We start from the raw sequence: 16,143 nt of genomic DNA, 5'->3' as shown, positions 1-16,143 counted from the left end.
AAATATAATTTCTTATAAATGGTAATACTTTATTTTTATCTTAAGTTATATTTATGTCCAAACAATCTTAATTGCCAATGACAATGAATAAGAAATTGTATTTTGTTCTTAAAATATATATTTATTCTAAAGGCAATACATGTAAAAATGCCCTTAAATATACAAAATATAAGATTGTAGGGTTTCTATTTTCCACTGAAAATGATTTGAAGATTTTTAAAAGAGGAATTACAAATTTTGGGATCGTAAAACCGGTTTAAATATTAAATTTGCTAAATATAAGTTATAAAAAACATATTAGTTATTAATCTCGAAAAGAATATTTAAAAGTTTTACATTAATGGTTTTTTGGTTACATAATGACGTTGGATGAGAGTGATAAAGAAAAAGAAGATGAAAAGAAAAAAAATATATTGCTTTTACTGTTTTAAAATATGATAACTCTCAACTGCTCTGTGCCTCGTTTTCTTTGTTTTTCTCAATGTTCAAGAAAGCGGTCTAGGCGGCCGCCTAGGCGCCGTCTAGGCACTAGACGCTCAGCAGGCGCCTAAATAACCGCCTAAACCGCTTAAAATTACATTAATTTAATTTTAATATTTATTTTTTATTTTTAATTACATATATTTAAATTATTAAATTTTATATCTGTATACGTATTATAAATATTTATATGTTGTTAATATAACTTAAATAAATGTGTTTTTCTTATTTTTGTTTATAATTTATAATTTTTTTATTTTTCTAACATATATTTGTACATAATTTTATATATATAATATTTTATGTTGTAAACGCCTAAACCGCCTAAAAACCGTCTAGGCCCCGATTAGACGTTCTAGGCGCTAGGCGCTGGGTCACCGCCCAAATACCGTCTAGCGCTTTCTAATTCTTGAACTGGTTTTTCTTATCTAAAATAAGATTTTTTTATTTTTGTAATTTAAAAACAGATTGTCTAACTGACTCGTCCATACCTTTTTCCTGCTAAAATTACCAATCACATAACAATATTTTAATTTTTAAGTAATGTGTGGTTAATATAAATAAACAATAATGATGTCATCAGGGACGTGGAAAACACATCATCATTGTTATATTATTTGGAATTTGAAACTTTAAAAAATTAGGTATACACTTTTGGAATTTGAAACTTTTAAAAATTAGGTATACACGAAAAAGATGTCTATGAATTGAGTATACATATCGGGTACCGACTTTCCGAGCACGCAAAAAACAAAAGTGAGGAGTAGGACAGCTTAGCGAAGGAAATGGCGGATTCGAAACTAGTCAAGAAAAAAACTAATATCTAATGAATCTGGCGATGGTGTGTGGAAATTAACAATCTTAAAAAATGACGTAGGCGTAGTGTCGTCAGCATAAAAAACGTTGACGAAGATGTTCATCTTTACAACTTTCAATCTGTATCTCCCAAACCCATTATTTCCCCTAAATTTTCGACCCAGGAAGAAGAAATCCCACCACATCCTACCATGCAAGTATTCTTCAATTTTCGAGGAGCCGAGCTGCGCAATAGCGTTGTCGCTCACCTGGCGAAAGCCTTGAAGGAGAATGGAGTCAAGGCCGCCTATGTAGACGCTGGAGATTCTAAAAACCCTATTTTCTATGAGATGGAAGAGTCTAGAGTCGCTATTGTAATCTTCTCGAGAAGGTACACTGAATCGGTATGGTGCTTACAAGAACTGGTGAAGATCAAAGAACGAGTTGAGCTAGGCAAACTCGTGGCCATTCCCGTTTACTACAAGCTGGATCCATCCGAAGTGAAAGAGCTTGAGGGGGACTTTGGTTTAAACTTGTGGAATGATATTAAGCGTACTTCTGAATTCGGCAAGCTCGAGAAATGGAAGGGAGCTTTGGATTTCTTTTCGCAAATGCGTGGGTTGGTGTTCAATGAGAAGAGGTATGTATTGTATTCTACCCTGCATATCAATTGTGGTATTGTTAAAAAAAATATTAGGGAAATTATAATTTACCTCTAGTTGTGCGATCTTTATTGACTTGGCAAAGTTCTACTGACTTAAGCGTTATCAAACAAGAACAAGAGAACTCATATGTTCATTTTTCAGGCTTCCTTTAGAAACCAGTGTCTCATAGTTTTCTTTACCTAGTGACAAGAGGAAAAAAGGGGCAAAGTATAGATAGCAAGGTCTCAATGGTTTCTCTCACACTCTTTTGGCAGTAATGAGAGGGACTTTGTCACTAGCACCACCAAGCATTTGATAAATGTACTGAGCCGGATATCAGTGGAGCAAACAGAGAAGCCACGTAACTGGCTGAGCGATCAGAAGCATGGGGATGCATTTATGAACTCTTCCAGATCAGATAATCTGAAAGTGGTGGATGTTGAAGAAGATAGTATTCTCTGCGATACAAAGTCAGATGGAAATTCAAAAGAAGTTGAAAGTATTCAACCTGAAGCAAAATCACGAAAGGGCGACGATTTCCTTGGTGAAGCAAACTTCGATGCAACGTTTAATTTACAGAACTGCGTTGAAAATGAGAGAGTTGGTGACCCAATCAGTGAAGGAAAGAAAGAAGAAAATGTCAGCGAAAGCTCTACCACTGTGTCGTACCACAAACCTCAGCCAGAGCGTAAAGTGTTCATCAATTTCCGCGGAGACGACCTGCGCTATGGCTTTGTCGGCCACCTCGTCACGGCATTGAAAATGGATGGAGTCAACGTCGATGTATATACAAACGAGACAAGAGGTAAAGATCCTGGAAGCCTTTTTGAAATGATAGAGGAGTCACAGATCGCACTCGTAATCTTGTCAAGCAAATACACTGAATCGCATTGGTGCTTGAATGAGCTGGTGAAGATCAAACAGCTCATGGAAGAAGGCAAACTCGTAGTCGTTCCAATTTTCTACAAGCTGGAGTCATCAGAGGTTAAACAACTCAAGGGAGATTTCGGTGCTAACTTTTGGAATTTGTGGAGAATTAGTCGGGATGACCATATCATTAAATGGAAGGAAGCGTTGGAGCATGTTGCGTCCATGAATGGCATCATATATTCGAATGAGCACAGGTAATTAATTAGAATTTATAATTTACTATTGGCTTTGAAAATAGATATATAGGTCTCATCCATTTCTTTCAATGGTTTGGCAGTTCTGAGAGCGAGTTTATTACTATCAGCGTCAAGAAAGTCCTAGAGATAATCTCGCTGCAGGAAGGCGAAAGTACTGAATTGTCCACAGAAAGAGGAGAAACTCATAAAAATTATCTTAACAAGCAACACCTCGTTGGAGTGGAGCAACGCATAACGCAATTAGAGGAGAAGTTAGAGTTTGATAGCAACAAAAGTCGGATTGTTGGAGTTGTTGGGATGCCTGGTATTGGTAAAACCACTCTTGCAATGACGTTGCATGAAAAGTGGAACTGCAGGTTCCTACATTGCGTGCCGCTTCTGGATATCCGTAAGAAGTCAGAGGACTATGGGTCAGTGTGGCTACGAAAGACACTCCTGGAAGTGTTACTCGAGGGTAAGTTTCCAGAGATAAGTGACAAGACAACACATGAATCCGTGAAAGATAAACTGCTTCAGAATAAAGTTTTTATTGTTCTCGATGATGTGAGTGACAAAACACAATTAGAGTTTCTCCTTGGTGACCTTGACTGGATTAAGAAGGGAAGCAAGATTGTTATCACAACGTCTGACTAGTCATTGGTTGAGGGATTTGCTCATGATACTTATGTGCTCCCGGAATTGAACGACAGGGAGGCATTTCAACTCTTTAATTATCATGCCTTCGATGATAAAATCGGTAGTCCCACCGGTACCTTCCTGATGCTCTCTAGAAAGTTTGTATATTACGCTCGGGGACACCCAGTGGCTCTCAACTTATTTGGTAGAGAACTTCATGCACAAGATAAGGCTCACTGGGAATATAAATTGGAAGAACTGAAAAAAAGGTCCAGTGTGATGTTACAAAATGTCTGGAAATTCTCTACTGATCAACTTAATGAGAGGCAGAAAGATGTGTTTCTCGACATTGTGTGTTTTTTCAAATCCGAGGATGAGTATTTTGTTAGGAGTTTACTAGATTCAGGAGATCCTTGTAAGGGTATAGAGACACACAACACACTGATTCACACTTGGAACGCGCCAAACCAACGCTTTTCTATTCAATCTTATTAACAAAATTTATCTTTTACAAGGATACAATTTTGTCTCGGCCCTTACTCAACCTACTCTATCCAATAGGATTGAACCCGACTAAGAATGAATCTAACCCTCTCTCTCTTTTTTTGTCTAAGAGAATATAACTCACCCTCTCTCTTTTCTATCTAAACTCTCACCAGTGTAGATCTAAGAGAAAGAAAAACAATTCTCTGCGCACTTAATCACCACCCTGATTAACGTTACAGAGAACTGGGAACACCTCTTCTAAGCCTTATCCTTGTGGCTTCGAAGGTTACAACTGTATCAATATTCTAGAGTGCTCAAATTGGCTCGTGGCCTACTCCTAGAATATTTATACACGACTTGAGAAACCCTAGAAGGCGAATCTCCAAATATCACGGGATAAGGAAACTGTTTGTTTCTCAGCCTTATCCTTTCCTTAACTCTTGCGGAGAATATTCTTCATATCTCCAAGCAAACGGAAACTGCTTGCTGCTCAAGCTTATCCTTTCCTTTTTTATCACAGAGAATATTTTCCATATCTCCAAGTACAATCTCGTCCATATCTTCAATGCCAAGTCAGCAAGCTTCCTCGACACAACATCACATCCACTCATGTCTTGCCACGTCAGCTCACGCATCCATGTCAGCAACTCAGGCGTCTGTGATCTGATGCAGCTTCCTGATTGGCACAACGCTCTGTTCGGCACAACGACTTGTTCCTCACAGCAAGTTGTTCCAGAATCTGCATTTACAATCTCCTCCTTTTTGACTGAGTTTGATACTCAAGCATCTCTCTGGTTCAACCTGAAAAGACACTCCAACAAACACAAACCAAAAACATAACAAGCAACAACTAGACAACAACAATCATTATCTAGCAAAATCAACCAACAGCTTGTTCAAACAGAACTACGATTAAGAACCTAACAATCAGAAACCCCAGCGGGCTGCAGCGGAAACCATGTTCTTAATAGCTCTCTAATCAGACTTAATCAATTGGCATATTCTCAATCATTAACAACCGAAAATCAATAACCACCACATACCTAAGATCAACCACTTAGTCAATTAAGTCTCCCCCATAAACAATGATTATCCCCCTAAACCAAGTAGCTACAAGAATTCTCCCCCATAAGTACAGAACTCCTTATCATTAGGCATTGAACAAAAACCAGAACCAGAATCATTCTCCCCCAGCTTGAGTGATCAACTAAGTCAAAAACAGACATATGTAGCACAACAATATACTGATTTATGGGAATCACTTACTTGCTAACAGTGCGTCACATCCTTAAGCACTTTGATGATCAGTCAAGTCACCTATTGAAACAGCTTCTTGTTTGTAGGCATGTTGACTATCCTTGCAACCACAACTGGATGTTGGGCAATAGGACACTAATAGCCGAGAATTCGAACAGCAGATAGCACTTTTGTCGAATCACAGTGTGGATGTGACCATACACAAGCTTTGCAGGAAAAAACAACACCTTGTGTATCAAGATCTATGCTTTCAAAGTTTTGCTTCACTAATCAGATGAGCTAAGCATAGAACACTTCTCCAATTCGTCATCTGTAGGGAATTCAAACATATGATCCTCTGTTAACTCAACTATCATCAGTCTCACATGTCTAATACCCGCCTAGCCATTTACTCCACCATAATCAAACAAAGTGTTGATCGGTCTTGTGAGACTCCAAATGCACAGTTCCTTACAAGAACAATCACTATCTTGATCAAACCCTTGACAGTTGACAGATTAGTGTAAGGATCTCATACAGCTTCTCTTAAACAAGTCTTCAACGTAGACACATTCCTGAGGAACTCAACAGCTGCATGCAGCATCATTAAGAGCAAACACAATCGTATGTTCTTTAACATAACATCGTCCAAACATGAATGTATGATAATGATCAGAGCATCACATCTCTGTTGTCCCTGTAGACATCTAAACCAAAAGTCTCATACACAGTTTTCAGAAGCCCAACAGCTTCAAACATACTCATACGCAGTTTTTTCAGAAGCCCAGCAGCTTCAACCATCCTCATACATCATCAGTGGACCCAAACACAAACGGTCGTCCTTCAATGGATGTATCACGATCCTAACAACAGAGTATCACACCTCTATTTTTCATTGCAGATAACATGTCTCATCACAATCATATGCACCTGCAGATCATCAAGGGTGAAGTGATCTCCTTTCACTCTTTTGTTGACTCCACAACACTGAAGCATCAACACACTTATGTAGATGTACCACTACGAAGGATCGATTCCGCAGGCCGTGACACAGTCTTCTTCCCCTTTGTCTTCTTCGTGTCTTGTTGCTGAAGACTCGGAACAAGACGCTAAGCTTCAAAAAGCTGATGAATACGACTGGGAAACGGTGGACGAAGCCCTGACCTAGCTTGTAGACCCAGCTGTATGATCTGATCATAGATCATTCTCCCAAACGGGGTGCAATGCATGATCATGTAGATCACCATGGCTCTGTTTGCTGAAATGTACCATGTGTTCACCGTGGGAGACCAGTTGCTGCAGCATATCTTATGCACATCCTTGATCACGGGGTCCTTGATTGCAGTTGACACCAGCTGCTTGCGGGTCTTGAAACGACCGACCTTTTTTTTTTTTTAAAAAATAATAATAATAAATATAATATAATAAATAGAACTACAACTAGTGGTCCCATACCCACTAGCCATCTAACCACAATCACAAACATCAGCGGAAATAACAACACCAACATAATATCCAATAATACTTCAAATAAAACCAATAACCATAATCATCAACAATAATCAATCCAAACAACAAGAAACAAGGAACCAGCAACCTAGCAATGTTTCTAATGACCCAACTCTAGCAACCTAGCAATGCCAGACAACATCCAATCGAGTCCCTAGAACATCCTCCTCTTCATTGCCTTGATTCCACGATCACACTTTGCCTTTACTTGCACCACAAACACAAATTGAGATGCATGAGTATTTGATAAACACTCAGTGAGGCAATCCTCCCATCTACTGGGCTATACACACAAGCAATAAGATCTCTACATGCCACAAACAACAACCAATAAAACAAACCAGGCAATATACAAAGCATGCGACGTCCATCGTAACTGAACAAGGGGTGTCGACCGACACCATATGGTGTCGATCGATACTGAACATCTGGTGACGACCGACACCAAACTGGTGTCGACCGACACCCTGCCCGACACTCCCGGAAACCCTAGTTTGCATCGACCGACACCTCCACATGGCATCGTTCGACACTCGCTAAAGTCCCGAGCCGTCCTCGCGTTGGTGTCGACCGACACCCCAACTGGTGTCGACCGACACCGATGCCGAGCAGCGATTTCCCCTCGATCAGAAACTCCAAATCTCGCCTCCAAGCTTTTCCAATCCGCTCCTTGCACTCCCAGAAGCCAAACCCAGCCCAGACAGCAACGAAATATCATAGAGAACTCAAAGAAACAACCACATAAGCACCAAATCACATAGAATCTAGAGATCTTAGCTTAGATAAGCCATGGTCATGCACTCACCTCTTTGCAGGAAGTTTCTGACCAATAAGGACGAATTCCCTCACTCCTAGCAAGCTTTTAACACCTTTCCAGCCTTAGATCTCCCAAGAACAGCAAGAAAATCTCACAAAAACTCCCAGGAACTCAAGAACAAAGCTTTCCTCCTCTTTCTCTCTGTTTTTGACAAAAGCGGCCAAGAGAGGAGAAAAACTCGAGCTCCCTCCTTAAAAACCCGAACTAGGGTTTTCCCTAAACCAACTCCGCAAACCGGACAATTAAAATTGAACCGACCAAACCGGCCACAACTGGTGTCGATCGATGCCTCACTAGAAGGTGTCGATCGACACCCTTACCAAAATACCAAAAATTGGTTTGCGGGTGTTACAATTCTCCCCCACCAAACTAGATTCGTCCTCGAATCTCAAACAACCATCAGTCAAGGACTCCCGTGCAACCGTCTCCACGGCCCGCACTCCTCCGACTGATCTACAGAAGGTCACCTCTAGGCGATAGACTCACGCTCCAGGCGTCATTTGCTCTTGACTTTTTGGACTTTCCTTTACTCATAGGCCTAGACCTTGAGTTTCATCGGCTCATCATCAGACCTAAGTCTGCATGCCAATGTTGGCTCCTCATCAGGCCTAAGCCCGCATGCCATAATATATAAGAAAAAGCCCAAACTCGTCTCTCGGGTTGCCACCCTACAGCGCGCCCCCGGATCGTCATCCGAAGTCGATATACCAACCATACTCCCGAGCCACAAAGTCTCTGAATATAGCAGTACTAGGAGAACCTAAGTCCCCCAAGAGTCGCGAGCAAACGATTCTGAACACGTCTGAGTCCTATCCCTACCCAGGTTTCCTTCCCGTGGCTCGCGTAGAAACATCTCAATGTCCTACCAACCACATATCCCCTCACCGAGATACCTCATGACCACACAAGGATCATGCACACGCCACAAGGGCCGCCACAAAGGCCAACAAAATGTCCTAACGAGGACCGCCACCAAGGCCAAACATATGTCCTAAAGAGGACCGCCACCAAGGCCACTCGTCCCGAAGGACCGTCACAAAGACCATCTGTCCCGAAGGACCGTCACAAAGACCATCTGTCCCGAAGGACCGTCACAAAGACCATCTGTCCCGAAGGACCGTCACAAAGACCATCTGTCCCGAAGGACCGTCACAAAGACCATCTGTCCCGAAGGACCGTCACAAAGACACTCTGGCTAAACAGCCCGCCACAAAGGCCAACAATTGGCTAAAAGCCCGCCACAAAGGCCACACAATTGGCTAAAAGCCCGCCACTAAGGCCACACACACTGTCTAAAAAGACCGCCACACACATGCACCCTGACTCGAAAGTCCGCCACAAAGGCCACAAAGCCCCTCCGAGGCTTCCCACCGCTAAAATGGACAAATTCTAACTCCCGTAAAACTTTCCATATTTAGCACCTTCCACTTTTGGAAACTTCCCACTTTTGGAAACTTCTTTTTCAGGAAACTTAACTTTGCAACCCCGCCTCACGGAAACTTTGTACCCCCAACACCACCTCATCTTGTTACTGAGTCGCACAACCAACCACCCCAAGCGACCGAGTAACAAGAGAGATGGGCTGGAATACTCCATTCCCGCTCCAGCCACGGATTACAGATGGGACCAGGCTAAACAAGCTCAAGTCGCGGCTTACTTCTCATACCACTTCTTGAACCTTGCCTTCATCCTTGCCTCAGGCTCCCAAGTCTGCTCCTCAACACCATCACAGTCCCACAGGACTCTCATCAAAGGAATCTTCTTCTTCCGAAGTTCCTTGATCCTCCTCTCGAGAACCCTCACTGGTCTCGCCTCCAAAGTCATGTTAGGCTGAAGATCCTCAGGAATCTTAGCCAACACCTCCTCTCCCTCACGGAGACACTTCCGCAACATAGACACATGGAAAACCTTATGGAATGCACGCATCACCTCAGGTAACTCCAATCTATATGCCACTGGTCCAACCCGCTCAATCACTCTGAATGGACCCATATACCTCGGACTCAACTTAGTCTCTGACAATGACCTGTTCGGACCCCGCAACATGGCCATCTTGAGGTACTCAAGATCTCTCCTCCTCTTATCAGCATAACTCCTCTGCCTATCCTGAGCCTCCTTCATGTTCAGCTTGAGAACTCGAATCTTCTCTGAGGTCTCCTGAACAAAACTAGCACCAAACATGCTCCTCTCCCCCACCTGAGTCCAGCATAATGGTGTACGACAAGGTCTCCCATACAAAGCCTCATAAGGAGCCATCTTAATACTCCCCTGATAACTGTTGTTGTAAGCAAACTCTACCAGGTTCAGGTGATCTGCCCAATGGCCACCCCAATCCAACACACACATCCTCAGCAAATCCTCCAGCGTCTGGATCGTCCTCTCAGACTGTCCATCTGTCTGGGGATGATAAGCTGTACTCATATGCACCTTAGTGCCCATCTCTGCCTGAAATGCCTTCCAGAACACCGAAGTGAACTTAGAATCCCTATCAGACACAATGCTCGCTGGCACCCCATGCAACCTGACAATCTCCCTCACATACTTCTTAGCCAAGACCGCTGCTCCATCAGTCTTCTTAATGGCCAGAAAATGTGCTGACTTAGTCAACCGGTCCACAATGACCCAAATAGCATCAAAGGTCCGTGACACTGGCAAACCCACCACAAAATCCATGGTGATCATATCCCACTTCCACTCAGGAATGGGTAAACTCTTCAGTAACCCGCCAGGAACCTGATGCTCAGCCTTCACTAGCTGACACACATCACACCTCGAAACCCAACTAGCCACATCCTTCTTCATCCCGACCCAATGATAGTACCTCTTGAGGTCACGGTACATCTTAGTCGCTCCTGGATGAATGGATAACTTGCTCGCATGAGCCTCTCTCAGAATCTCCTGTCTCAACTCCTCATCCTTGGGCACACACACACGACCGTGCACCAAGATAGTACCATTATCTGAGACCTGATACTCTGAATCCACATCCTTAGAGGCATTCACCAGCCCCAAATCCTTCTCCTGAGCCAACCGCACTCTACTCAGAAGATCTGCTCTATCTACTGCTTCCAAACCCAACGGTTCCTGTGAAACAGCACACAAGCTCAAAGCACTGATCTCCCCTACCAGTGACTCCATCTCCTGCTCCTGAGCCGAAGCTACCCTCTTCCGACTCAGAGCATCTGCAACCGTGTTAGCCTTACCAGGATGATAGGCTATCTCCAAATCATAATCCGCCACAAGCTCCATCCACCGCCTCTGCCTCAAATTCAACTCAGGCTGAGTGAATATATACTTCAGGCTCTTATGATCTGTGAACACCTGCACCTTTGCACCATAAAGATAAGATCTCCAAATCTTCAGGGCAAAAACTACAGCACCCATCTCCAAATCATGAGTAGGATAGTTGCCTTCATGCACCCGCAACTGCCGCGAAGCATAGGCAATCACCTTCCCATGCTGCATCAGAACACAACCCAACCCAACTCTAGATGCATCTGTATAAACCACATAGGGTTCTCCCTGCTCAGGCAAAGCCAACACTGGCGCAGTAGTCAACATCTCCTTCAGGCTTGCAAAGCCTTCCTCACACTCTTCTGACCAGACAAAAGGAACATCCTTCCCTGTCAACTTAGTCATAGGACGTGCTCTGCTTGCAAACCCCTGCACAAATCTCCTGTAATAACCTGCCAACCCAAGAAAACTTCTGATCTCTGTGGCATTCTGCGGTCTAGGCCAATCTCTGATAGCCTGAATCTTCTCTGGATCTACAGAAACCCCCTCTGCAGAAACAATGTGACCCAGAAAGCCCATCTCACGCTGCCAGAAACTACACTTGCTCAACTTGGCAAACAACTTTTGCTCCCGCAGCTTCTCCATAACCGCCCTCAAATGCACTGCATGCTCTTCAGGACTCTTGGAATAAACCAGGATATCGTCGATGAAAATGATGACAGATACATCCAGAAACTCCTGAAACACACTGTTCATCAATCTCATAAACGCTGCTGGCGCGTTAGTCAATCCAAAAGGCATCACCACAAACTCATAGTGCCCATATCTCGTCCTGAAAGCAGTCTTCCTCACATCTGCCTCATCTATCGGTATCTGATGATAACCCGACGCCAGATCTACCTTGGAGAACCAAGTAGCACCCCTCAACTGATCCAACAACTCATCGATCCTAGGAAGAGGATACTTGTTCTTCACAGTGACCCGGTTCAAACCCCGATAATCAATACACAACCTGAAACTCCCATCCTTCTTCTTCACAAACAACACCGGCGCTCCCCACGGTGATACACTAGGACGGATGAATCCCTTACTCAACAAATCTTCTAGCTGCTTCTTCAGCTCTGCCATCTCTGCTGGAGCCATTCTGTAAGGAGCCTTGGATAACGGTGTCGTCCCCGGTTCCAGTTCAATGGTAAAAGGATCCAACCGAGATGGTGGTAATCCCTGCAAAGACTGAAACACATCCTCAAACTCTTCCACTACTGGAATACCGCTAACCGTAGACTTCCCCACTGACTCTGGCATAGATATAGTAACCAGATAAGCCTCACGGCCCTTCTCGATCATCTTCCCAGCCTGAATGGCTGAGATCACGAGACTCCCCGAAGTCGGTCTAATACCCTGAAAAACCAACTTCCCTCCTGGACGCTCAAACTCCACTCTACCCCGATAGCAATCCAAATGCACCATATGCCGATGCATCCAATCCATCCCGAGAATAACATCATACAGCTCCACTGGACTGATAAGCAAATCTGCTGGCCACGACTCTCCTGCGATCTGAATATCAATTCCTCTAGCTCGACCAATCACTCTCAGGAACTCGCCTCCCGCAACTCTGACAACTCCTGCACGCTCACCAGGATCCCCGCTGATCCCCGCACACTCTGCACACTCTGGAGTAATGAAGCTGTGCGAAGCTCCAGAATCAAACATAACGTGGGACTTAAACCCGCCCACCAACAAGGTCCCTGTGATCGCCCCGGCACTGGTTCCACCAGTCTCTACTGTCGAGTAAACACGTGGCGCCTGCTCAATCCGTGCCACCTGCTGACCTCCAGGCTGCACCTGCTGCAAAGCTGCCACTGCTGCCGGCTGTAGCTTGGGACAAAAAGGCCTAATGTGCCCTGTCTCCCTACAGTGATAACATACCCGAGGCCCCGCAGTCGGAACACTCCTCTTGGGACAACTAGCAACCCTGTGATCCTTGCTCCCACACCCGAAGCAACCCGCACCACTCGGCTTCTGCGTAGCCTCCCACTTCCTCTTGGTTCCCTGAGCATGCCTACCGCCCCTGCTAGAACCACCCTGCTGCTGAGCCTTACTAGGCTGAACTGCTGGAGCAACCGGCACTGACTGTGCCCGGATATCCTCCTCAATCTCTGCTGCAGTCTCCACCAACTCTGCACGCGTAGCATAATACCTCCCTCTACAGTGAACTCTCAACTCATCACGTAGAGCTCTCATAAACCTCCTAACCTGAGCCTCCTCAGGCTCCATAGCTCGACCCCCATAACACAGAAGTCGACTGAACTCCAAGTCCAGCTCCCGCACTGACCGTGTCCCCTGAGACATCTGAAGGAACTGCACCTCCAACCGATCCAATGCCTCTCTCGGAAAATACTTGCGGTTGAACTCCAAAACGAAGTCAGCCCAAGTCATCTCCCGCTGCACTCTCCTAGCAGCCACAGATCTCCACCACAACTCAGCATCTCCAGTCAAAAAGTAGACCCCTATGTCCACCCAGAACTCCTCAGGACATCTCAAGGTATGGAAGTTGCGTTCCACCCTCATCCTCCACGCATCCGCAGCAGTAGGATCCACACCTCCCGGAAACTGCTCGGTACGTAACTTACCCATCTCTGACAACATGCTGAGATAACGAGCATGAACTCCCACATCCGCAGCCACTGGCTGCCGCTCCTCCGCCACCACTGGTGGCACTACCTGAGCCTGAGCCGGCACCACAGGTGGTAACCGCTCCAACAACTGTGCTAGCATAGCCACAACGTCAGTACCAAGGACTCCACCCGCTGGGACTCCCACACCCGGGACCCTAGCATCACCGGCCACTGGAGCATCAACACCGCCCCCTCCTGCCACACTCACGGAATCCCCCGGAACATCCTGTGACTCGCCAACACCCTCAGCTGTCACGCTCTGGTCTTCGGTCTCACTAACCACTGGGGCTCTGCCCCTACCACGACCACGTCCGCGACCACGTCCGCGTCCACGACCTCGACCAGTCACAGCATCCTCTCTAACCATCTGCACTACCATGAACAGAAGGCTAAGCAAACAATTTCTAATATAACACAGAAACATAAACTCACCGTGGAATCACACACTCGGCTCGAAGAGGATGTTCTAGGACTCCATGCCACACACAATTGACTAACTCACATAATCAATCAAGACATGCAATCCCAAACATCTACAACAGAAACCTAGTGAACCCAAACCTAGAACCGTAAGGGCTCTGATACCAAAATGAAACGACCGACCTTTTTTTTTTTTTTTTAAATAATAATAATAAATATAATATAATAAATAGAACTACAACTAGTGGTCCCATACCCACTAGCCACCTAACCACAATCACAAACATCAGCGGAAATAACAACACCAACATAATATCCAATAATACTTCAAATAAAACCAATAACCATAATCATCAACAATAATCAATCCAAACAACAAGAAACAAGGAACCAGCAACCTAGCAATGTTTCTAATGACCCAACTCTAGCAACCTAGCAATGCCAGACAACATCCAATCGAGTCCCTAGAACATCCTCCTCTTCATTGCCTTGATTCCACGATCACACTTTGCCTTTACCTGCACCACAAACACAAATTGAGATGCATGAGTATTTGATAAACACTTAGTGAGGCAATCCTCCCATCTACTGGGCTATACACACAAGCAATAAGATCTCTACATGCCACAAACAACAACCAATAAAACAAACCAGACAATATGCAAAGCATGCGACGTCCATCGTAACTGAACAAGGGGTGTCTACCGACACCATATGGTGTCGATCGATACTGAACATATGGTGTCGACCGACACCAAACTGGTGTCGACCGACACCCTGCCCGACACTCCCGGAAACCCTAGTTTGCATCGACCGACACCTCCACATGGCATCGTTCGACACTCGCTAAAGTCCCGAGCCGTCCTCGCGTTGGTGTCGACCGACACCCCAACTGGTGTCGACCGACACCGATGCCGAGCAGCGATTTCCCCTCGATCAGAAACTCCAAATCTCGCCTCCAAGCTTTTCCAATCCGCTCCTTGCACTCCCAGAAGCCAAACCCAGCCCAGACAGCAACGAAATATCATAGAGAACTCAAAGAAACAACCACATAAGCACCAAATCACATAGAATCTAGAGATCTTAGCTTAGATAAGCCATGGTCATGCACTCACCTCTTTGCAGGAAGTTTCTGACCAATAAGGACGAATTCCCTCACTCCTAGCAAGCTTTTAACACCTTCCCAGCCTTAGATCTCCCAAAAACAGCAAGAAAATCTCACAAAAACTCCCAGGAACTCAAGAACAAAGCTTTCCTCCTCTTTCTCTCTGTTTTTGACAAAAGCGGCCAAGAGAGGAGAAAAACTCGAGCTCCCTCCTTAAAAACCCGAACTAGGGTTTTCCCTAAACCAACTCCACACACCGGACAATTAAAATTGAACCGACCAAACCGGCCACAACTGGTGTCGATCGATGCCTCACTAGAAGGTGTCGATCGACACCCTTACCAAAATACCAAAAATTGGTTTGCGGGTGTTACAGGTCTTCACTTTGCCACCAGATAGAAAGAGAGCAAGATCCTCCTCCATAATCGCAGCTGTATGTAGTCTTTGTTCGCGTACATCAACCGCCTGAAGACTGAACAAGGCATCAATGCGGCTTGGGGAAAACTCATACACCCAATCTCTGACAAGTACATCAACTGAGTTCTCTTCAATTTTAATTGATGGAAGATTTTCCCAGAACTCATAGACACCATCAAGATCATAAGACCCGATTTGAGTGACAGTTTTCAGCTGACCGGCTTGATCAAGCAGCTCCCTAGCTGGATCATCTACTCCCAGAGAATGGCAAACCTCAGCAGTAATGATTCGAGAAGCAAAGAAACCATACCTTCGAGCAGCATCAAGGAATATGAATCGTTTTGAGTCAAATCCCTTTGAAGGAGCCTCGCGAGACGATATTGCACACGTCAAACAGCTGGTGGGACATAGACACTTGCTTTGTAGCACAATCCATCTTCTGGTAACAGTCCCTTGCATCAGATACATTGATCAAAGACGGAACTCTAATGAATAATCACCTGTTGTACACACATGAAATAACAACTTGCAAGCACAATCTTCTGTCTAGGAGCACTCATCAGCCTCCAGTACATGT

General features: G+C 44.7%; 2 protein-coding genes across 2 annotated transcripts; one reads left to right on the top strand and one right to left on the bottom strand.

Moving 5' to 3' along the window:
- Positions 1-1,227: 1,227 nt before the first annotated feature.
- On the top strand, positions 1,228-4,178 carry LOC104771739 (disease resistance-like protein CSA1). Its single transcript, XM_010496314.2, has 3 exons — positions 1,228-1,915; positions 2,195-3,043; positions 3,127-4,178. The coding sequence occupies exons 1-3, from the start codon at positions 1,488-1,490 to the stop codon at positions 3,677-3,679; spliced, it is 1,830 nt and encodes a 609-aa protein (XP_010494616.2). The 5' UTR covers positions 1,228-1,487; the 3' UTR covers positions 3,680-4,178.
- A 1,877-nt stretch (positions 4,179-6,055) lies between these two features.
- LOC147919744 (uncharacterized) lies at positions 6,056-16,034 on the bottom strand. Its single transcript, XM_087504090.1, has 2 exons — positions 15,524-16,034; positions 6,056-6,174 (listed from the first exon to the last, which is right to left on the bottom strand). The coding sequence occupies exons 1-2, from the start codon at positions 16,032-16,034 to the stop codon at positions 6,056-6,058; spliced, it is 630 nt and encodes a 209-aa protein (XP_087360216.1).
- Between the last annotated feature and the right edge of the window lie 109 nt (positions 16,035-16,143).

Source organism: Camelina sativa, chromosome 20 (genome assembly GCF_030686135.1).
Source record: "Camelina sativa cultivar CO46 ecotype springtype chromosome 20, ASM3068613v1".
In the NCBI taxonomy this organism is placed as follows: Eukaryota; Viridiplantae; Streptophyta; class Magnoliopsida; order Brassicales; family Brassicaceae; genus Camelina; species Camelina sativa.
This window is presented reverse-complemented; position numbering and strand designations above follow the sequence as displayed.